At 35.1% G+C, this 22,857-nt stretch overlaps 1 protein-coding gene across 1 annotated transcript in view; it reads right to left on the bottom strand.

Moving 5' to 3' along the window:
* LOC128226808 (uncharacterized) overlaps positions 1 to 22,560 on the bottom strand; it is a 37,847-nt gene extending 15,287 nt beyond the window's left edge. Inside the window, exons 1-7 of the mRNA XM_052936870.1 lie at positions 22,448 to 22,560; positions 20,862 to 21,191; positions 20,046 to 20,590; positions 14,271 to 19,593; positions 4,987 to 5,647; positions 4,322 to 4,438; positions 166 to 301 (exon numbers count right to left, since the gene is read on the bottom strand). Coding sequence (XP_052792830.1) covers positions 166 to 301; positions 4,322 to 4,438; positions 4,987 to 5,647; positions 14,271 to 19,593; positions 20,046 to 20,590; positions 20,862 to 21,156 — 7,077 coding nt within the window. The 5' untranslated portion in view covers positions 21,157 to 21,191; positions 22,448 to 22,560. The remainder of the gene's footprint in view (positions 1 to 165; positions 302 to 4,321; positions 4,439 to 4,986; positions 5,648 to 14,270; positions 19,594 to 20,045; positions 20,591 to 20,861; positions 21,192 to 22,447) is intronic.
* Positions 22,561 to 22,857: the final 297 nt, after the last annotated feature.

Below are 22,857 nucleotides of genomic sequence, written 5' to 3'. Positions count from 1 at the left end.
CAATTTTTTTAGAATACCATAAAATTTGCAATTTTTCTTTTTTATGAATAGACATCCATCAAGTCAAATGATACGTTATCACTAAATGGTGCAACAGCTTATGTGATAACTAGCAAACAAGCAGTGACAGTATGGAAGTATGTTTCCAGGGCATATTGTTTGTACCATATCATTGTAGTGTAGCCACCAGGTGTCGTACGGGAGCTGGAAGTCAGTCACTGTTCGCAGCATGTGGTGGCCGAAGTGGAGGGGCGGGTCAAACGAGAAGATCATACTGCTCATGTCTTTCTCCTTCACACCACTGAAATATATAAGAAATATTCTCATATGAACTAGTTGAAGAAGTACAACTGGAACAATGATTTCAGTTATTAATTACAAGAAAGTGTTATCTTATTTTCACCTTTTTGGTTCAAGGACAACCACTCAACATATATATCAGTGTGATTCTTTTACAACTTTTAACATACAAATGCTGAAGGGGATTACCATAAACAAAGTTATTCATTACTTTCAGGGATTTAAACCGTTAATAGAAACTGTAAATCACATTTATAATAATAAGGGATTAATAGAACTTCCTCATTCCAATAAATATTTTCTATCCATCAACAAGTTTAAAAAGCATAAGTTGCAATTTTATGACACAATGCAAATATTTACACCAAATTTGGTTAACAACAATTAAATAGAGCATCACAGATTTTATATTTTATTAATAATTTTGCTTGATTTATATGCGTCCCATTTTCCACTCTCTTAAAGTGCAATAAAGTCAATTTAAAAATGAAATGACATTATGTCTGAAACCTCTGAAATATTCATAACATTGACAGCACTCCCTTGTGCTCAGAATAATTAGAAATAAAGTAATTGAACTTGATATACAATTACAGTGTTTCTAATGATTATTTAAATTCGCTATAATAAAGTTGAAAGCTAATTTGTAGCCTTTCTTTTCCTGTTTAAGTACAGTGAAAAGTAAATCAAAGGTTTCTTCCCACTCCTCATAAATAATTGGTGTAAAATAACGCATTAGTTTGGGGGAAAGCATGACAATATCTGCAAACTTAATCTGGGTGTTCAAATAATTTGCCCATGATTCACATTATCTGGCACCTTATCTTCATTTCTTCGTTATCTTGATTTTTCATCATACAAAAAGCAACCTTTAAACAAAGCTTACTTTTCGCAGTCTTAAAATGTTGTCAGTCAACTCAAGCAAATCATTAACACGAGAATCATCATGTGCATTTTAAATAAATGTATTGTATGACATTTACTGATTTTAACATTGTTTAAATTTTACAACAAAAAACATAATCTAGTGATTATAATTGAGTTCTGCTTAAAAATCAATGTTGACAAGCATTGATTGATAACACGAGTTAGTATTTACATAACATGAACACATTCACAATTAAAACCGTGCATCATTATTTGCAAACTATTTTAACAAACAATGTCAAATTCAGCAGCTGAATTCTCCAGTAGAAACACATTAATGATTGGTTTTGACAGCTATTAAATACAATTAGCCCAAACAAATTCACTTTGGACACATAACTAGAGTAAGTCAATTAAGATTTTTGTGACAGTTAATGCAATTTTGCATCACATTTCGTTGTATAGTACCTGAAGCAGGTGTTAACAAGCAGTAAACTACCCCACGTCACCCACCAGGACACACCAGGACAACCGCTACTCACAGGGACACAAAGGCAAAACCCATTAATGTTCATTTTCTACATTAACCAATCAGCAGCAGCCTGTCCATAGATTTATGGCAATTTTACAAAAATCTGTCCTTGTTGTCAACTTTCAATGTTAAATGATTTCCAGTGTTTTCCTTGTATTGCTGTTTAATTATAAAAATCTGACTACCCGATAACATTAAAATGTAAAAAGTTACTACCTTTTTCTTCAAGCAAGAAACCAATATTTTTCATTGTTTTGTGAAAAATAAAAAAAAATCTCAAAATTTAACCTGGTCAATTTTTCATTAAAACCAGTTTAAAATTTCTATTGAAGTAAATATAACAATTCCCATCAATTCCCACCAAAATGTTTCAAGGACAAAATGTGACGGTTAGAATCAAATGAATCAAAAGAATAAATATATACTTTACAATTTGTAAAATGCACACTCTTAACCCTTTACTTCATGTAAACCTAAGCCATTTCAGGCTGCCAGTGTATGGCTTATCAGTTCATATCAGTACCCTACTTCATAGGAGATTTTTGATATTATTGGAATTTTAACCCTCATGTACTACAAACCTATTTTCTTAGTATTTCTTTTGGTTTAATCAATAAGTCATCAATGTAAAGTTTATAGAGAATTAAATTTCCAATCCAGTCATATAAATTTTATTTTGTTATCTAAATTATTTACGCATGATATTCATAAATAAACAGAAAAATATGTCAAATTTGATGAAAATTAATTTTTATTACACTTTTATTTATCAAACATAACACAAAATATTATATAAACAACATATTTTTATAATTCATTTAATGCAACCTGAATTGAAACAAAGATGGACAGAATTAAAAATAATTCACAACAAAGAAGCACGGTATATTTATATATATGAAACAGAAGAAAAAAAAAGTTGATCAACAGTCACAGTACGTATAACTTTCGGTTATTAAACAATACAATGAACAGATAAAGTTATTATTCAACTACTAAATGAGGCCTGCATGTTGTTGTTTTCTAAATTTATATCGTTTATTGCATGTCCAGGTATTGTCATTTGGGTTTGATTTTAAAAATCCTCATTTCTCGTATCCTTGTGTGCGTGACGCCGAGGTCCGAATTCGCCATCTCGACGTCGTACTCAAACTAATTTTAATCGAAGTCAGAATGTTCCGATTCGTCAGACAAACACTGAAATATAAATGACATTATTCAGGAATGTTGTTTTAAACTGAAGTTAACAAGGGCAGAAATTAGCTCTACATTGCATTCTTGTGTATTCGAAAACACGTGTTTCAACAGCTGATCGATGTTAAATTGGGTCATGTCAAAGTTTAACAATAGGGATAGTCATTATTTTATAACACATTTGTACTTACTTTCAATTTGTAGAAGCAGATGCGCATTTTTATGACCGGATTAGCGAAACAGAAGTGACACATATGTCCCATATAATGATTTATGGCCTTTGTTTATACAAGCCAGATGATTTTTTGTTTATCCAACATGGCCGACATTTTGACACGTTTTCGAACCATGACCTGTGACGTCAGGCGCGTGATCAATAAAATATAGTTGTATTATTGGTAGTTAATTATAACTTGCAGTATTGTGTAAATTTCCACGAGGAAAACGAGAAAGGAATGCCCACAAACCTGCGCAGTCAACGTTTTACGCATCTTGATACCAGTGACCTTATTTCGCGATTTTCCGAAATTCTTTAAATAGTAACATAGTGTTTTTTTTAGTGCATTGTATTTATCGATGTTTATACTTCATGAATATGAATTTATAGCGAATAAACAAGCATCAGGTATGAAAATAAATGCCCCTACATTACGAATACGTAGGATTACGTATCTATGAAGCTATGGATAAAACGTTAAGATCCGTATCTATGAAGCTATGGATAGATAAGTAAAATTGCGTATCTATGAAGTAAAGGGTTAAGACTGTATTTCACAGCCAATATTCAGGTAATTCAATATTAAGGCTTCAATGAAGATACTGAATCAAGAGGTCAATGCTTTTTACCTGTCACACCAAGATAAAAAGCGGTAATTTCACATTGCTATCCCAGATAATGGCGCTTTAATATGAAACGAATCATGGCTCCAATTTCACTATTTTATGTACAAGCCCACAGGAAGAAAATATAATTATAATATCAGTGAGTGTATTTGTTGTTGATCTCCTAAATTAATAATATAGCGCTGATAAATAAGTAGTTTCCTTAACAAGCCAAACTGAAAATTGTGTTTATGGGAATATAAAACATTCCATAATACTTGATATATTACTCTTTGAACTTTTCACATTTCTGTTCTTTACCTATTTACATCTATAGGCCAATAAAAATTGAACAACAATAATTGCTAACTAGTGGTGAACTTGAATTAAATGTAACATATTTTACATTTTTCTTGGATTACAGTGAAATGGCCTCAAGTTTGAGATATTTCTGCCATTTCAAATTGCACACTGTAACATTTCAATTTTTGCTTAAATTCAAGAACTGTCAGTGTCATTACCGGTAAGCATATGTGACACAACCCAATTTTCTTCCTATTAAACAAGAACACATTCATAGCTTATGGATGACCTGTATGAACCTACCTCTCGTCCTTATAGGAGTCAGAGTAAAGGCCAGCCTTCTGGTAGCGCTTCTTCTGCAGGGTCGACTGTTTCTTCACAATGCTTGTGTCACTTTCCCGGCTCTCCGCGGACCCACGCCTGAAATTATGTTATACTTTCAAAAACAAGTTGGTTGTCATCTAATGAATCTAGTGATTTCTCTGCGTTAGATATCAATCAATCAATACATGAGTATAGGTCTTTTTTTCTAAAACTAAACAGACAAAGATGAATGATGATATTTTTTAATCAATCAATTTTCAAGGCATATCAAAGGATAAATGTATTTGTGCTTTTTATGTTAGCAAATGATTCTCGAAACTGACATTCAAACACCACATATGGATAATGCATGAAAACTACTGCAGTCGCTTACAAATATCAATGCACATGATCATAACAACAAAACCAATTTAATTCACATTGTAGCATCATTAGTCCCTTGGAGCCAATTACCCTTTAAAATCCATCAAGTCATTTGTTACGAATAGTCACTATAATTAGTAAGAACGCTGATTTGTTTCCGAGGAGTTTACTGTAGAGATACAAATGTTATGGAAATTTTAAATTAAGTACTCTTCAGAAATTACTTTAAAAATATGTACATATATGTATATAATTAAACAGACCAGCACAGTTTATCATACCTTTTGCTCCCCTTGTTTCCATCATCGTCATCAGGATCGCTATGGCATCCATCTTCCCGATGGATTGTGGGAAGTGGTTGGGACTCCGGGCAGATTGTCTGGCGAGACGTCCTCACAGCACCACCCTCGGTCACTCCATCTCCTGGCAGCTTCCTTTTTTTAGCTTTCTTGGTTGATTTTAACTTGTCTGATTTAACATGTTTTCTTTTTAAGTTATTTCTATTCCCAGCACATTCATCTGACCTATGATTAGCACTAGCATTAATCTTTTCCACCTCAAGATCATTGGAATCATTATCACAGATATCATCAGCATCATCAACACTAACAGTAGCTTCAGAAGATAGATTTATTCCACCAAGAAGTGAACCTTTCAGAACGGTCTTATCCTTTGAAGAATCCTTACTAGTTAAATCCATTTGACCACAGGTGACACTACTGCCAGATGTGACCTTGTGCCCATTTCCAGATCTGGCCACTGACCCCACCTTGGTGGTGAAAGTTAAGGTGGTTGCCATGGATACAGGGTCAGCCCCAGTGACCTGGGGCCGTGGAGGGGAGAAGGCCGCAGAGGATCCAGACTTGGCCACGGAGGCAAAAGAGATGTCATCACTACCATCATCACCAAGCTTGAATGTATCCTTCTTACGCTGGACATCTCCTGGAAACAGGAAAACAGAAGTTAATCTGTTATAATCTTGATTTTACAATGATATCAATAATTTTTGGAAAATCTGGGAGGCATTCACATTTAGTGTTATCAGTAGGACGACTGTGTATATTTCAATGAGATCACCTCAGAGCAAACATGAACACTCATTTTTCTTGTTGTTTTTTTCAGGCAAAAAAGGGGCATAAATCCTCTTTTATTAAAGCCAGAGTATGGGTCTTGATATACACATGTATTATCTCTGAAAATCTTGGATGTTTATTTTAATTATGGCTAGGGTTGAAAATTTTGCACAACAACAACAACAACAAACAACACCAAGGCTATGACAAAACTTCAAAAACAACAACAAACAAGCTACTTTGAAAAGCAAAGAAGCTAAGTTGTTTTTAGTTGCTTCAAAAACATTAGATAAATCAAGTTTTAAGGTATGGATGGAACTAAGACCTTCTTCAGACTTAAACTCAAGAAGGTCATATAATTTTTATTAGCTTCAAGACACTCCCTCAATTCTTTCCTAGAGAACAGCTACTGCACATGTGTTTCTGACATGTATACCAGTGACATACATTTCCTGCAATTATTCTCAAAATGTTTCTGTTCATGATTGCACCTAACTGTCAGGACATAGGGATGCTGGAGTACACAACATTTAATTTTATTTACCTTGAGTCTTGACAGTTAACAACCGTACTCCAAGAATATACACAATCTATCATTTGTGTCTCTGCCGACCATGTTGATTGATTGAATACTACCATTATGTATCCCTTAGAACAGTAAACGGTATCTTGTCTGCATGATAAATGTTGCATTAATAGCATTAAGAAAGTTTATGTTTTGACAGAATATCATGATTTCCAAAATATAATGAGGCTTTATTTTAACAGGTCGAGAACTGATCATTCAAACAAAACTGATATGATAATCTGAGCAATCATATGATTGAGATGTTTTCTTCTTTTAATGATTCATAGTAATTTCTCATTCATGTGTGTCATAACAATTTTTTTTTGTGGTAGCAAGTGCTTCCAATCACCAAACAATGATAATCATCCACAACATCCTGCAGGCTGGGATTGTCAGCGGCAAACTCCACTGGGTATAATGGCTTATTGACAGTAACTGTAGCAGGAGCCGGGGAAATTTACAGGCAATTACTCTTCATGTTGGTTGTGAATCAGCCTAGATTAACTGACAGGTAGATCTATGAGTATATAACCAGTTAGACTCCAGTCAACAGTAGGAATCTTAAGGAAAGTTTGAGCTCTTAACATGGCAAGACTGAAGAGGTTGCAAAGGAGTTATTCTCAACTGACAATTTGTGGTTTTCCGATTACATTCATAGACTCAAACTTTGATAACAAAACGTCTGCTAAAATGGACAAACTAATATTATTATAATGATAGTTTTTCATCTCGTTTCTAACGAAATCATTTTCTCTATTTGTCACGTTTTTATGTATGAGATCAATGGTGTGTAATTACTCTTTAAACCTTAGGATTATTTGTGTGCATTAATGCGATCAAATGTCTCCCATTTTCTTCCCCAGAATTAATCCAAACTGTATGTTTTATATGCTCATTTGATAATGGCGTAGCACTTATCTGCGTGTGTCAATCAATAGAGGAACTCTCTCAACTTTCCTGTGGAATAAGGGAGGACCGCTGTAGATTTGGAACCACAGAAAAACATCTTTCAATCAATATTTGTTACAGAATAAATATGTTTTGTTATCAAATGGATTAATGGTAAATGTTTCTAGAGGGAAGATTTTTCTCCGATCTATCTTGTGGCTGGTAAACTTTGACAGGATGGAGTGATATTGGGAGACTGGCAATACGTTCCCCAACAAGGATGCTCATTACATGTTTTCCTGGAAACGCTCGCATTAATGGCCTTATGCTCAGATATTTTTACTAAAAAGGACGTGGCCCTTTCAGGCCCGAAGCCTAGGATAAGTAAAAATACTGTCGGGCAAGTAGAAATTCCAACTTGTATGCCGAACAGGCAAGTCATGTATTCAGTTTGACTAGCTTTTCAAAACGGCTTCTGGACTGGTTATTATGCCGGATGTACATGTTAAGCACAAATCTTAATTCATGAAATGTAAACAGTTGATTTCATTCGCTGATTCTGTTTTATAATAAAAACAACAAACACTAAAATAATATATTTCAATGAAGTGATGTTTGGCCTTCGTTTTGTTGAAGTTGCCATGCCAGGAAAGAAAACGCCAGGACTGGCCGGAAAAATAACAATAACAGACACCATAATAAAAAGGACGAAACTATGAACAAACAAGAGCTGTCACAGTATGTGACGAATGCCCCCGAATGTGACAATGACCTATGAACAAGGTCAGTACATGAAAAGTTAAAGATCAAACAAATACATCTGGCAAGTTATTTTAAATTGCCTCTGAACATAAAAAAATACCACCCATACTTGACAACCTACATTCTTATGTCCTTATATTCAGCATTCCATTGTGAATAAACACTAAGTGTATCTTTCACCTTAGAGGTAGGGACATGGGTCTTGCACGTGACACGTCGTCTTGGTATGACGAACACATGTGGCAAGTTATTTTCAAATCTGTCCATACAAGAAAAAGTTACAGCCCGGACATAACAACCAATACTCTGTATCCTTATATGCAGCACTCCATTGTGAATAAACACCTAAGTGTGACCTTGACCTTAGAGGTAGGGACACGGTTCTTGCACGCGACACGTCGTCTTGGTATGTCGAACACATGTGGCAAGTTACTTTAAATTCTGTCCATACAAGGAAAAGTTACAACCTATACTCTATGTCCTTATATGCAGCATTCCATTGTGAATACACACTAAGTGTGACCTTGACCTAAGAGGTAATGACACGGGTCTTGCACCCGACACGTCGTCTTGGTATGTCAAACACATGTGGCAAGTTATTTTATTATCTGTCTATACAAGGGAAAGTTACAGCCCAGACACGACAACCTATACTCTATTTTGTTATATGCAGCATTCCATTGTGAATAAACACCAAACCTTGACCTAAGAAATAGGGACACGGTCTTGCACGCGACACGTCGTCTTGGTATGCCGAACACATGTGGCAAGTTATTATAAAATCTGTCCATACAAGGGAAAGTTACAGCCGGACACGATAATCTATACTCTATGTCATTATATGCAGCATTCCATTGTGAATAAACACTAAGTGTGACCTTGACCTTAGAGGTAGGGACACGGGTCTTGCACGCGACACGTCGTATTGGTATGTCGAACACATGTGGCAAGTTATTTTAAAATCTGTCCATACAAAGGAAAGTAACAGCCTGGAAACGACAACCTATACTCTATGTCCTTATATGCAGCATTCCATTGTGAATAAACACTAAGTGTGACCTTGACCTAAGAGGAAGGGACACAGGTTTTGCACGCGACACGTCGTCTTGGTATGCCGAACACATGTGGCAAGTTATTTTAAAATCTGTCCATACAAGGGAAAGTTACAGCCTGGACACAACAACCTATACTCTATGTCCTTATATGCAGCACTCCATTGTGAATAAACACTAAGTGTGACCTTGACCTTAGAGGTAGGGACACGGTTCTTGCACGCGACACGTCGTCTTGGTATGTGGAACACATGTGGCAAGTTATTTTAAAATCTGTCCATACAAGGGAAAGTTACAGCCCGGACACGACAACCTATACTCTATGTCCTTATATGCAGCACTCAATTGGGAATAAACACCTAAGTGTGACCTTGACCTTAGAGGTAGGGACTCGGTTCTTGCACGCATCACGTCGTCTTGGTATGTCGAACACATGTGGCAAGTTATTTTAAAATCTGTCCATACAAGGGAAAGTAACAGCCCGGACACGACAACCTATACTCTATGTCCTTATATGCAGCATTCCATTGTGAATAAACACTAAGTGTGACCTTGACCTAAGAGGTAGGGACACGGGTTTTGCACGCGACACGTCGTCTTGGTATGCCGAACACATGTGGCAAGTTATTTTAAAATCTGTCCATACAAGGGAAAGTTACAGCCCGGACACCAGTTATTGAGCCGGACACACGGACGGACGGACGGTGCGATTTTAATATGCCCACCTTTGGGGGCATAAAAAGTGAAAGACAATTCCAGCCATCGTGGCAAGCCAATAGACCTTGACTCATGTATGAAAGTGGTAGAAATACCATATTGTTCTTCATGTACGCAAATCCGGGTATAATCAAATGAAACTGCATTTGTTAAAAGAACCAATCTTAACGAATAGATGTCACTCAGAGAGTGAATTAAATGAAAAAAAGAAGCTTTTTTTACTTTTATTTGGGCAAGTAAAAATGGATTTGGGCAAGAACATTTTGAATGTTCAGAAAAAAACTTTCAGAAACTCGTTATCATGTGGTGGTTTCTTTATTATGATTATGCTACTACTGCCACTTAAAACATAAAAAAAGTATATTTAGGAAAAAAATATATAATTGTTTGTTTCGGGTAACCTTCCCAATATTCTAGGTAGGGTAGGTAGGGATTTTTTTTTTTTTTTCAAAATCTGTCGTAAGTTCAGAGTGTTTTCTTGCACATGGCAGTCTTTCCTACATTACTGTCATTGCCTGACTTTGTTTTATCATATAAACAATAATTCTGATTAAAATCTGCATTTATCCGCCCTTCGTAACTCTCTATTCGCTAACGAATATTTTTTTTGCTCTGAAACGGAAAAAAATAGTTAGGGTCGGCACATGTCGGGTTAACCGAAACAGACATATTTTTTTTTTAGGCCTTACCTAACGGTAACCAGTGTAATATATAACACCACTTATTAATAAATAATTGGCAAACTGCAGTGAGAGAATTTTTCCAGTCATGGGGATCTGGTTCCTGTACCCATAAGAAAGGCTCACATCATTTAAGCTTTGATGGAGAATTTCAAAATTTCACTAGTGTACCAAAAAATTTCATTTTATTTTCTTGACGTTTTAGAGTTATGGCCAAGGTTAAAGTTTTTGCACAACATATCCGCTGTCTTCAATAACAATACCAAGGCTATGACAGTACCTCTAAATAAAACTTTGAATAACACACTAACAGAAAATGGCACATTAAAATTATAATTAATGTTGTTTTTTCCTATTTGAGGAAGATTTAGTATTTCAAGGATATGAATGGGACTCAAGTCTAAGGTGACAAAATTTGGTCATGAAACAGGCCCAACAATTGCCCGTAAGTCATGAGCAAAATTTCCAAAACAAAACAGACGTTTTAGCACCTCCATTTTAAAGTTAGCAAGCACCCAAATTTAATATTGATGCCAAGTTTCACAACTCCCTCTGGTGCAATAACATCACATAAAGCCCACACTTCATCATTGCCATGAATACCCTAATATAATTAAGTCTGACATTCAATACAGAATATCATCCATTTTTCCTGAAATTGCCCAGAAATCATGACCAATTCTCCTGTAAATAGAATATTACTTAGGTTTTAGCAGAAGAAAAATGTGAAGCAAATCATTAATACGCTTTATGATAATTCAAAACACAAGTATTGCCTAAATTCCTTTTTCAAATTGTTGTCTGAGCTTGCAGAAGGTTAAAAGTTTGGCAGCCATAAATTCCAATTACAATGCAGGCTTTCATTACCCTGTGATTATTTTGTAGAGTTTCTATGGTTTCTAAAAGATTTGTAGAAAACATTTCTAAAGTAACAGCCAAAACTTTAAGATGTCAAATGGATACATCTTAAAACAACTGTCTTTAAAACTTGTTCAAAAGATTGTAAACAAGCTGCCAGTCACCAGATACCATCAGTCTGTTTTTATCTCTTAAATTTGAGACTTGATTTTAAATTCTATTAGACACATCAACCACAATTTCCTCTGCTGCTTGAAAGTCTAATTGTTGAAATATCAAGCACACGGGTGTTCGTGGAAAGGAGAAGGACATTAGGTGCAATCCCACAGAAGTATCTGTCTGAGTAGTTTTTGCAGGGCAATTGATTATCTAACAACTTGATAATGTTGGGCATAATGAGCCAAACAGAGTAAAAAGACCTTTTGGCTGTACCAAGAGCTTTCATTAAGAATTTTAAAGTTTCTTTGAAATGAGGAATTTTAAACATCTGTTCCACAAGTTTCAAACTTCACAAATTTACATTTAAATAATTCATTTTACTTGAACTTTACAATGAAAACTACATGAGCAAACTGAGTAGTCAAAGGACTACCAGACACAGTCTCTGTATGACCGGGAATTTAAACAACATAAAATGTGAGTACTGAGCGAATCTAAGACTGGTTTATAATAAGTGACCATAAAAGTAAGAATGACACCAGGTTTTGGATGTTTTAAACTTCTACTTAGAGTGTTATATAGCGCCGTTAATGGAAGCCCTGAATATGAACATGTTTTAGAAGGTACATGTCTCTCTGTTCGGTGTAAGATTAAAAAAATATAATAATTAAGGCTTCACACTGATAAAGTCTGTAAGTGAACAAGTCAGTAAGTGAACATGTCTTTTAGTGGACAAGTCAGTAAGTGAACATGTCAGTGAACAAGTCTTTAAGTGAACAAGTTTGTAAGTGAACATGTCTGTAAGTGAACATGTCTGTATGTGAACATGTCTTTTAGTGGACAAGTCAGTAAGTGAACATGTCAGTGAACAAGTCTGTAAGTGAACAAGTCTTTAAGTGAACAAGTTTGTAAGTGAACAAGTATGTAAGTGAACAAGTCTTTAAGTGAACAAGTATGTAAGTGAACAAGTTTGTAAGTGAACAAGTCTGTAAGTGAACAAGTCTTTAAGTGAACAAGTCTGTAAGTGAACAAGTCTTTAAGTGAACAAGTTTGTAAGTGAACAAGTCTGTACGTGAACATGTCTGTATGTGAACATGTCTTTTAGTGGACAAGTCAGTAAGTGAACATGTCAGTGAACAAGTCTTTAAGTGAACAAGTCTTTAAGTGAACAAGTTTGTAAGTGAACAAGTCTGTACGTGAACATGTCTGTACGTGAACATGTCTTTTAGTGGACATGTCTTTTAGTGAACATGTCTGTACGTGAACATGTCTGTACGTGAACATGTCTTTTAGTGGACAAGTTTATAAGTGAACAAGTATGTATGTGAACAAGTCTGTATGTGAACATGTCTGTATGTGAACAAGTCTTTAAGTGAACAAGTTTGTAAGTGAACAAGTATGTAAGTGAACATGTCTGTACGTGAACAAGTATGTAAGTGAACAAGTCTGTAAGTGAACATGTCTGTACGTGAACATGTCTGTACGTGAACATGTCTGTAAGTGAACAAGTCTTTAAGTGAACAAGTTTGTAAGTGAACATGTCTGTAAGTGAACATGTCTGTACGTGAACATGTCTGTATGTGAACATGTCTTTTAGTGGACAAGTTTGTAAGTGAACAAGTATGTAAGTGAACATGTCTGTATGTGAACATGTCTTTATGTGAACATGTCTGTAAGTGAACAAGTCTTTAAGTGAACAAGTTTGTAAGTGAACAAGTCTGTACGTGAACATGTCTGTATGTGAACATGTCTTTTAGTGGACAAGTCAGTAAGTGAACATGTCTTTAAGTGAACAAGTTTGTAAGTGAACATGTCTGTATGTGAACATGTCTTTTAGTGGACAAGTCAGTATGTGAACATGTCAGTGAACAAGTCTGTAAGTGAACAAGTCTTTAAGTGAACAAGTTTGTAAGTGAACATGTCTGTACGTGAACATGTCTGTACGTGAACATGTCCTTTAGTGGACAAGTCTGTAAGTGAACGTCCTTTAGTGGACACGTCTTTATGTGAACAAGTCAGTGAACACGACTGTAAGTGAACATGTTAGTGAACAAGTCTGAATGTGAACATGTCAGTGAACAATTATGTAAGTGAACAAGACTGTAATTGAACAAGTCAGTGCACAAGTCTGTATGTGAATAAGTCTGTATGTGAACATGTCTGTAAGTGAACAAGTCTGTAATTGAAGTAAGCAAGTCTGGAAAACAAGTCTGTAAGTGCACATGTCAAGTGCACATGTCCTTAAGTGAACAAGTTCATAAGTGAACAAGTCTGTAAGTGAACAAGTCTCTAAAATTCTGTTTAAAAACAGTGGATGGAATGAAAGAATGATTTCCTGTAAATCATGGTCTATTTTCCTGCATTCTTAAGTGCTGTAACAGACAGGTGTTATATGATATGATGCAATTTATCAGATTTACCTGGATTTTAATTCTCAATTTGCTTGTTTTCAGATGATAATGTTGCAGACACAAAAGCAATGAAGCCAAACATTTCTTGTTAACGACTGCATCTTCACAGTTCAAAGATGCTACATAAGTGTTGAAAGATTTCTCAATTTTTCATTTCAATTTTTTTTTTGACAAGCGTAACAAAATGGCTTTAATCAGATCTTTACAATTAAGAATTATTTAATATCTTTTGGTATGTACCAGTAACATGAATATTACTTTTTACGGTTTCCACAACAAAGGATTAAGTATACTTATTTAAGTTAAGAATATTTTAAGATGTAAAACGAGATTATGTTAAATAAATGGAACACAGTACGGACCTATATCAGACTAGGGTTTCCAAGCCTATACTTACCAAAGGCAAACTCAGACGGTTGATGTGGGGCTGACTGTTTCCGGGGACGTCCAACTTTACGTCTCTCTGGCTTTCCATCATCCCCTGCACCGATGGAAAACAGCTTATGGCGCTTCTTCGGCGGCAGGTTACACTGTCTTTGACCGCTGCCATCATCTAGGTCCATAGAACTCTCACCAAGAATGCTTATCCTTCTTCCTAGTTTAATCTTGTCTTTAGTCGACAATTCATCATTCTTTGGCTTTAAAGGCTTAGCTTTTTCAAACACAAACAGCTTGTCTTTTTTCTTTTTCTTCACATCAATTCTCACAATCTTAAAAATAGATGGCAAAGGCACCTCCCCAGGTCTTACTCTAAGATAGGTTTCGCCACTTGGAGAAATGGCCAAACTTGGAAAAACATCAGTAACTAGGTCAACTTCAGCAATGAAAACTGGGTCAACAATGTTCTTATGCTTGCTCTTAAAATGAAACATTTTTTTCTTGTTCTTTTTCCGCCTGTGTTTACTCATCTCCATCCACAGCTGGATGGCTGACGTTTTAGCACACAAGTTACTCCCAACACCACTGTTGTCAGAGTCGTGAGAACTTATTGACTGTGCAGGTTCCCGAACACTAAAGTCATGTCCTTCAGTGTCCATCTCCTGGTCAAGCCTACCAGGTGAGATCAAGGCATCAGATACACTAGAAGGATGTCTTAATTTATTCTGTTTAAAACCCTTCTTCTTCCCAGGTTTCCTTCTTATATCAAGACTTGGTCCTAGGGCAGCAACATTATCTATCTTTTTAAAACTGGAATCATTCTCTGAATGAATATCATGTAAAAGTTTGTTTTTGTTCAAAACTGGTCTTCCTCTTTTTTTTGGTTTCTGTCCAACTTCTGGCAAAGGCCGTTTTCTAGGTCTCCCCCTTTTCTTTTTCTCCTCTCCCAATCCAGGCATGACCCTACTTTCCCTCCACTGCATCATGACGGGAGGAGCAAAACCATTCTCTTGCAGGCTCTCAAATTCATGTGCTCCTTGAACACTTGCTGCTGCTGAACCATTTGGCATTGTTTGCTCCACATTTAGTTTTTTTACCTTGTTCAATGCACCTTTAGGTCTACCTCTTGGTCTTTTCTCTTTCACAACATTACTTTTGACCCTATTTTTGGAACCTTTGGGTCTTCCTGGGCCACGTTTTATGAACATTTCTTGATGGACTTTATGAGGAGGCTGAGCTGCTTTGCACTTAAATTTGTTAAAGCTTATGTATCTGTACTTATTTTTGTACTTCTGCAATGTTAATATTTTTGACTTTTTGCGTTTGTTAGGTGGCCTGCCACGTTTCCGCTGTAATGGAAAGACTGCTGTAATATTTGAAGTATCAGATGAACCCTCTGTTATGATTTTGTCTGACAGTTCATCTACTGGGCTATGATCATCATTGTCCCAGTTTTCAATAACAGTCTGAATGCCATCAATAACATTACGGATTTCAAACTCCGGGTTTTCCATAGCATTTAAGTTCTCATCTATTTCATTATCTAAATTGTCATCATTATCTTCACATTCTGAGATAGGCTCTTGGTGTTCTGTTTTCTCATTATCAGTTTCATTTGCAACCCTACTAGTTGTTTCTATCTCTTCAGTGCTGTGTAGATCAGCTTCAAGTTCTTCATTGTTATCACCGTATGAGTCAGTAATTTGGCTGCTATAGTTTTCAACTATTGCCACTAGCGAGTTAACAATATCCTGACAAAAGTTTTCTGATTCAGATGAAACTGGCACAGGTGTCACTTCAGTTTCTAACTCAATATCTTTGTCATCCTGTTTTGGTAATTCAGATTCAGACTCATGCAATACCTGAGCATGTTCAGTATTCATCGAACATGATGCTTTAACACAATCCTCATGTTCTTTGAAATTATTTTCTATAGCACTTTCATTTTCGTCTGTTTTTATATCAGAATGTTCCTCTTCAATATATTTACCCTTCTTTACTTCAGTCGGCTCTGTTTCCAAATGGGACCTTTTTCTCTTGTTTTTCTTTTTTGACTTCTTTTTCTTTTTATGCTTGTATGTCTCCACATCTGGAACCTCAAGTGGTAGGTGAGAAATAATCTTTTCCACTATTTCTTGTTCAGGAGAATTAGTAAGAAAATGAGATTCACGATCATCTTCATGTTCTGAGGGTAAAATATCATTAACATTAATTGTTGTCAAATCACTTGATGAATTCAGTGGAACATTTGGCGCAAAATTAGCACTGTTTTGTATTGCACTGGCAGCAACATCTAGCGTATTACTGTTTTTTATGAGCGAATGTTCATTATTTCCTGTTGTACAGTTGTCACACTTCTCTTTGGCACAATTTCTACTTAAATAGTCAAATTTATCTTCAAGCCTCTGTTCTTTCTCTTCCTCTGTTGGTAGTCTGCCTTTCTGCAACAATGTGCTTGACTTTCGTGACTGCAGGAACTTTGCTCTGTTCTTCTTTTTGCTTGGTGAATGAGCACTGTTCACACAGGATGACACTGAGTTTCTTGAATCAGACAATGAAGCAGAGTTTGTTGTAGTGTTTACATTTAAACAAGTATAAGCAGATGATGTTGAAACAACAGGAGATGAAAGAGGGGTGTTCTTGGAATACACAGTCGTTGTTTCAGACATTGATTTAACCGATGTTGTGACAGAGAATGAACTGACACTTGAAGATGCAGTTGCACATAAAACACTTGAGACTAGTTCATTTGAAGAAATTGAGATCTTGTCATTGGTAACAACTGATGATGCTGATGATGGTAATAAATGAGAGTTACACAAAGTTTTTAAACAATTTTTTGATGTCTTGTTACCATTAGCACTTAAATTTTCACTAGATACTGAATTTGGAGATTCATTGCCAGCAGGAGAACCAGCTAAAGATTGAATGCCACTATCTGAAGACTTTTCATCATGTTCAGGAACATGTTCTTGTTCGAGTCCGTCATTTATTTGAATCAAATTACCAGGTGGATTGTTAATCAAATGATTGCCAGAATCTGGATTTTCATGATCACTTTGAGATCCTATATTCAGCATATTATGAGTTTCAGTGTGTCTAGAAATTCTCTTTTTGATCACCAAACTATTCCTTCTACTTTTCTTTGAGTTTGAATTTGGTCTCACCAGACTTGACAAGCTGTCAGCTAAGGTTTGTGCCTCATGCACCAAGTCATGCTCTTGGTTATTATTCAAATACATTTCCCTTTCACTGTTTGTCCCTGCCACTTCATCTTCACATTTTTTCTGATGATCAGTTTCACTTTTTCCTGAATTTTCTTGCATTGCTTCATCACTCACTAAATTTGAACTGACAGTGTCACTTTCTGAAGTCTCGCTCCGAGGAATATTGTCACTCTGAACTTTCAACTTTGGTTTGTATCGTTTCTTTTCATTACCCCATGACCATGGTTTCACTTTTCGTTTTCTCTTTTTCTTTGATTTACTGTCAGGGTGTTGAACTAACAGAACAGTTTTAGGCTCTGCAGTTTCAGCAGATTTCTCAGTATTTGTTTCATAAGAATTATGCACAGTAGCTTTAGACAGGGAAAGTGTTTTGTGTTTTGTTTTTTGGGTTTCTTCTGACTGTTTACTGGAATTATATGAGTTTACACTCAATCTTGCCTTACATGTTCTTTCAGGGTATTTTTTCACTACTGGTACCTTAGTATCTATTTGTTTATCAGTTTTACATGTTACTGATTCAGCTTCTCCTGTACGCCTATCTGCAGCCTTTAAAACATTTAATGTCCCCTCCATTTTTTCATTTTGTTTGTTCTCTGTAGATCCACATGTGATTCTTTTACTAGAACTGTCACATTTACCTTTAACCTGCTGTTTTTGTTGAGGTACTGTTTTTGCTTTTTCTGTTTTAGAGTCTTTACTTTTTATTTCTTTGATCGCCTTGGCATTTTTGCTTCTATTGGTCAGTTTGTCCCCTGTTTTTATTTTACTATTGTCCTTCAAAAGTTTACCAGCACTGTTTGATTTCAAGGACTTTTTTACCTTTTCTGGTATATCAGCAGGTTTTTCAAGCTTGCTCTTTCGAATATTGTCTGCTGGCTTGCTATTATCAAAATCAATTTTGTTTGTATCTTTTAAATCAACTTGTTCATTTCCATCTAACCCATGCCTGGTCCGCTTTTTTAGTGGTTTTGATCTATCATTTGAATATTGGGCAGAAATTTTGTGATGAATGGAAGGTTCATGCAATAACTTCAGTTCATGGGCCAATCCTCTAGTGGACTGGTTTTTGCTAGCATTTTTCTCTGAGATCTGATCTCTTTTATGATCTTTCTGTTTTGTTGATCGGCCAATAAATTTCTTTGACACTGTTTTTGATGGTTTTTCCTCAGAAATCTTTTTAGCTGGATCAACTAAGTCTTTCATACTTAAATCAATCCTCAATTCTTTCAAACCTGGATATTTCAATTTAGCTTTCTCAATAATATTTTCTTTTGAAACAAAAACTTCTTCTTGGCAGCTTTTATCTAAACTTCTATGTCTTCTTCCACTTTTAGGTTTGAAGATTGGCTTTCGTTGACATTTTGTTGAATTCTTACTTCCAACATCTGTTTGTTTCTTAATAAATGTTTCAAATGAACCAATATAATCATTGCTAATATTTACACTGTTTGTGACTTCAGAATTACTTGCTTTTTCATCATTTACTTCATCTTTAACAGAATCCATATGACTTGCATCTTGCTGAACTGGAAACATTTGGAACACATTCCTCGATTCACTTGAAGATCTACTGGTTCTGCCTTTACTGATTGTTGCACTTACTTGACAATCTTCTGAAGTATCAGATTTAGAATCAATAATCCCATTATTAGTTTCAGATTGTTCAGTTTGTAAGACAATATTTTGATCTTTTTCCTGAATACTTGAATTCTCATCTAGTTTGTCTTTATTGGACAAAGTAGGTTTTGCAACATCACCTTTGTGTTTATGAGTAGTTGAGTTTTGATCATCTGATGCCTCATTGACTTTTTGTTCATCATTACTACAACCAGAATGCGGTTGTTCATTTCCACTGTTGATTACTTTACCATCATTAAGAATGTCATCTGATTCTTTATTTGACTGCTCATCAGAACTTTCATCTTCACCAACATGTTTATTAGCACCTTCAACATCAATTTGTTGTTCAGAAGATTCATTCCCTTCATTTTCCTGAGAACTGAAGTACTCTGTCAAGGATGCTTCAATAGTACCAATCTGGCATTCATCTTGGGATTCTTCATTCTGTTCTATGTCTTTGCATGAAGTTGCTATTTCGGCTACAGCTACTTCCGCCTGAAAAAGACAAGAATTTGCTGCATTTGATGTAATATCTGTCTACCTATTTTATCCTTTTTAAGTTATAGAATTATAATTTTTTAACAAAACTGACATCAAATGCAAAGCTTTGTATCATTAATTTGCAATTTAAAGACCTGCTTCAACATCATACAACCGCAACGTTTCTCAACCCTAGTACTTCTGTTCTTACAAGGCTATCTCTGCAAGCAACAGAACATGCTACACATGATCTGCATTACTTCATGGTCTCCATCAGTACATATTAATAATTTAAATGCTTTCAAACTTTTTTACTATCATTTTTGTTTAAGATGACCTCATCATCAAGGCAATGAGATAATTCCTCAACTTTCCATCTTCAAAAACAAACAAATGGAAATTTCCCTGATGTGACTATCATTAAATATGACCATATAAATCACTTACAATTTCTTATTATGACTTACCTTTTGACCTTTATTTTCCGTAGAGGAATAAGGCTGAGCTTCAGTATCACCATTCCGAATGTCACTAGGTTTGTTGTCATTATTTGGCAACTGAGGGGTTGATACAAATTCTGTATCATGCAATGAAACTTCTTTAGATAGGTTTCCAGTGTCTTTAACTGGCAGTCCATCAGCATCATCCTCGACACTTTTTTCAAAATTAATGGTATCGTTTTTATTTCCATTACTAGAATTACCATCTTCATTGTTATGATCAAGTTGGTCTTTTTCAGGAAATTGGTTTGTACATATGATATCAGCACTGCCATTTGAAGAACCAGGTGTAGTATCTTTAATGCTAATTAAAACATTATCGCAATCACTCTTCTGTGGTTCACTGGTGTGTTTTACATTTCCAGTTGAAGCATCTGCATCATCTGCTGTGTTATTATCAATAGCTGGTACATCCAACTCGTTAGCTGGTACATCTAACTCGTCAGGAAGAGGTATTTCAGATGGAGAACATGGCTCTAAACCGTGGCATGTTCCAATTTCTGCCTCTGACTCTGAAAAGCAAATTGAATTGTTATCATTATTAAACAATCAAGTTAACCAAATGTTTATCAGCTAGGTTTTCTAAAGGTATTGTACAACTACACCTAAAGAATATCTAAACATCTCCAAACAAGTATTATCAAAGTCAATCATTAAAAGTATTTGTTTGCAACATGTAGTAGGCTGAATGAGAAGTATCCTTGGTGTAAAGAATATTGTGCTAAATGGAAAGTAAATTATGTCATGAATAGTGCACTGGTCAACTTATAAATGTTTAATTACCTTTCTTCTCCTGAGAAGTTATATCATGGGAGGTGACGGAAACACTTCTTGCAGCAACATCACCTTGTTCACTCTGTGTACTTCCCTTTGTTTCCACATTGGAACAGGTCTTTACAGGAGTTTCTAAAACATTATCTACAACATTTTGTGCTTCTTCCGCCTTTTCACCATGTAAATCTTCCTCACATCCATCTTTAACAACTTCTGCTTCATTAACATGCTGTACAGCATGATCTTGCAATAAGCTCTGACCTTCACTAAAGCCTGTATGAGCAGGATCATCTGCTGTGTTCATTTTTGGATTTTCAGCCTGCCATTGAAATGGCACACCTGGAATGAAAAATATATGTTAAAGTTATATATCAAACACTGCATTAATCAAATATTCAAATCAATCCATTGTGACTATTGAATCACATTTAAATTAATTACAAACCAAAATACTTGCTCAAAGTTTAAAACACTAGACAGACATCTGCCTATTTTGCTATAAAAATGGATTGACAAATCTGCATATTTTTTTCTCAAAAAATAAAAATTCTATTTTATAATTCAATACCATTATAAGATCATTTCATAATCTCTATTTTGATTGCTTAGTCAAAAAGGACCTCAGAGGCACTTAAAACCTAATGCCACCAAATAACATTACTGCAAAGGTAACAACCCAAACTAAAATCAGGGGTGTAGCTTGCGATATGGACACACTCAAAACATCAGATGAAAAACACACAACAACATATATTACTACTGTTTGCAAATAAACTAAGTGAAACATGCTTGTCAATCAATTTCACAAACCATGAAAGCAATGCCATTTTACAACGAAGAGACTTTCGTTTGTACATCATCCACAGTGGTTTCCAACAAGTCATGTTTCCATTCTTTAAGTTTTGTTTTTTACCAAGCGTAATTTAGAGCTATGATTGAATTTTTCAGTTGAAACCAATAGAAGTGTACATGTATGAATGTTTTATTATGATAAGCTGGCCTCATGCATTAAAGTATATGCCAAATAGCTAATGGCGCTAGTCAATGTGAGAAGCCATATATTGATTTTCAATTTCATGCAATATGCATTTTTTGCTATCAATATGCTGTCAATAAAATCCAGTTATTACTTAAAAGTAAGACTGTGTTTATTAAAAATTTGCCTTTTTCTTGCAAAATTCGCCTTTGAAAGAGCCCCTGCCCCCCTCCCATATAATTGATAAGAGACAGCCCTGATTTTATTGATGCTGTTTATGTGTCATCATTAAAAGCCACAATACAACTTCTCCCAGCAGATGTCAACACACCACAAAAAAAAACATTTAAAAAAGTAATACATTACATATCATTAAGAGGTTAAAACATTCTGACAGTTTGAAATTACAGTGCACAATGGAAATATTTTTCAATCAAAATACTTGATGTTTAGATGCGTAACAGTAAACTAAGGAATATAATAATATGCAGTGTGAGGAATGTCCCAGGTCAGGACATAAACAAACTTGAACCGCCAAAACAAACACAAAGAACTAAATCAAAGTCAATTGTAATGCTGAATAGGTGGCTTAGTTCAAACATTGAATGTAAAATCTTACCATCCAAGTCAGACTTTACTGCTAATTTGATACCAATTGAGCTAAATGGCGATAAAAAGTTTTAGTCCACACTATTTACGACTTTTCAGACAAAATGGCTGTCTGCGGTTATGAACTGAAAGGAGCAATTCGCTAAAACACGTTAAAGAATTAGCTTTGCATCGAATTTGAGTTCCAACACAATGTTTATTCACAGAAATAAAAATATATTTGTAAACAATTAAAAAATATTGTAAAATGCAGAGGTTATGCTGGCACAAGAAAAAGTATCTAATTGAATTGTCGAAAATGAATACGACTCCTTATGACCTAGTTTAAGAAAAACAACCTGTATGCAAATTAGATATTGACTCAACTTTTTATTTAAGAATAATGATTTTAATTCGTTTTTAAAATGATAACATAATCAT

Source organism: Mya arenaria, chromosome 3 (assembly GCF_026914265.1).
Source record: "Mya arenaria isolate MELC-2E11 chromosome 3, ASM2691426v1".
NCBI classification, from domain to species: Eukaryota; Metazoa; Mollusca; class Bivalvia; order Myida; family Myidae; genus Mya; species Mya arenaria.
The sequence above is the reverse complement of the archived record's forward strand: the minus strand, read 5'-3'. Positions and strand labels throughout refer to the sequence as shown.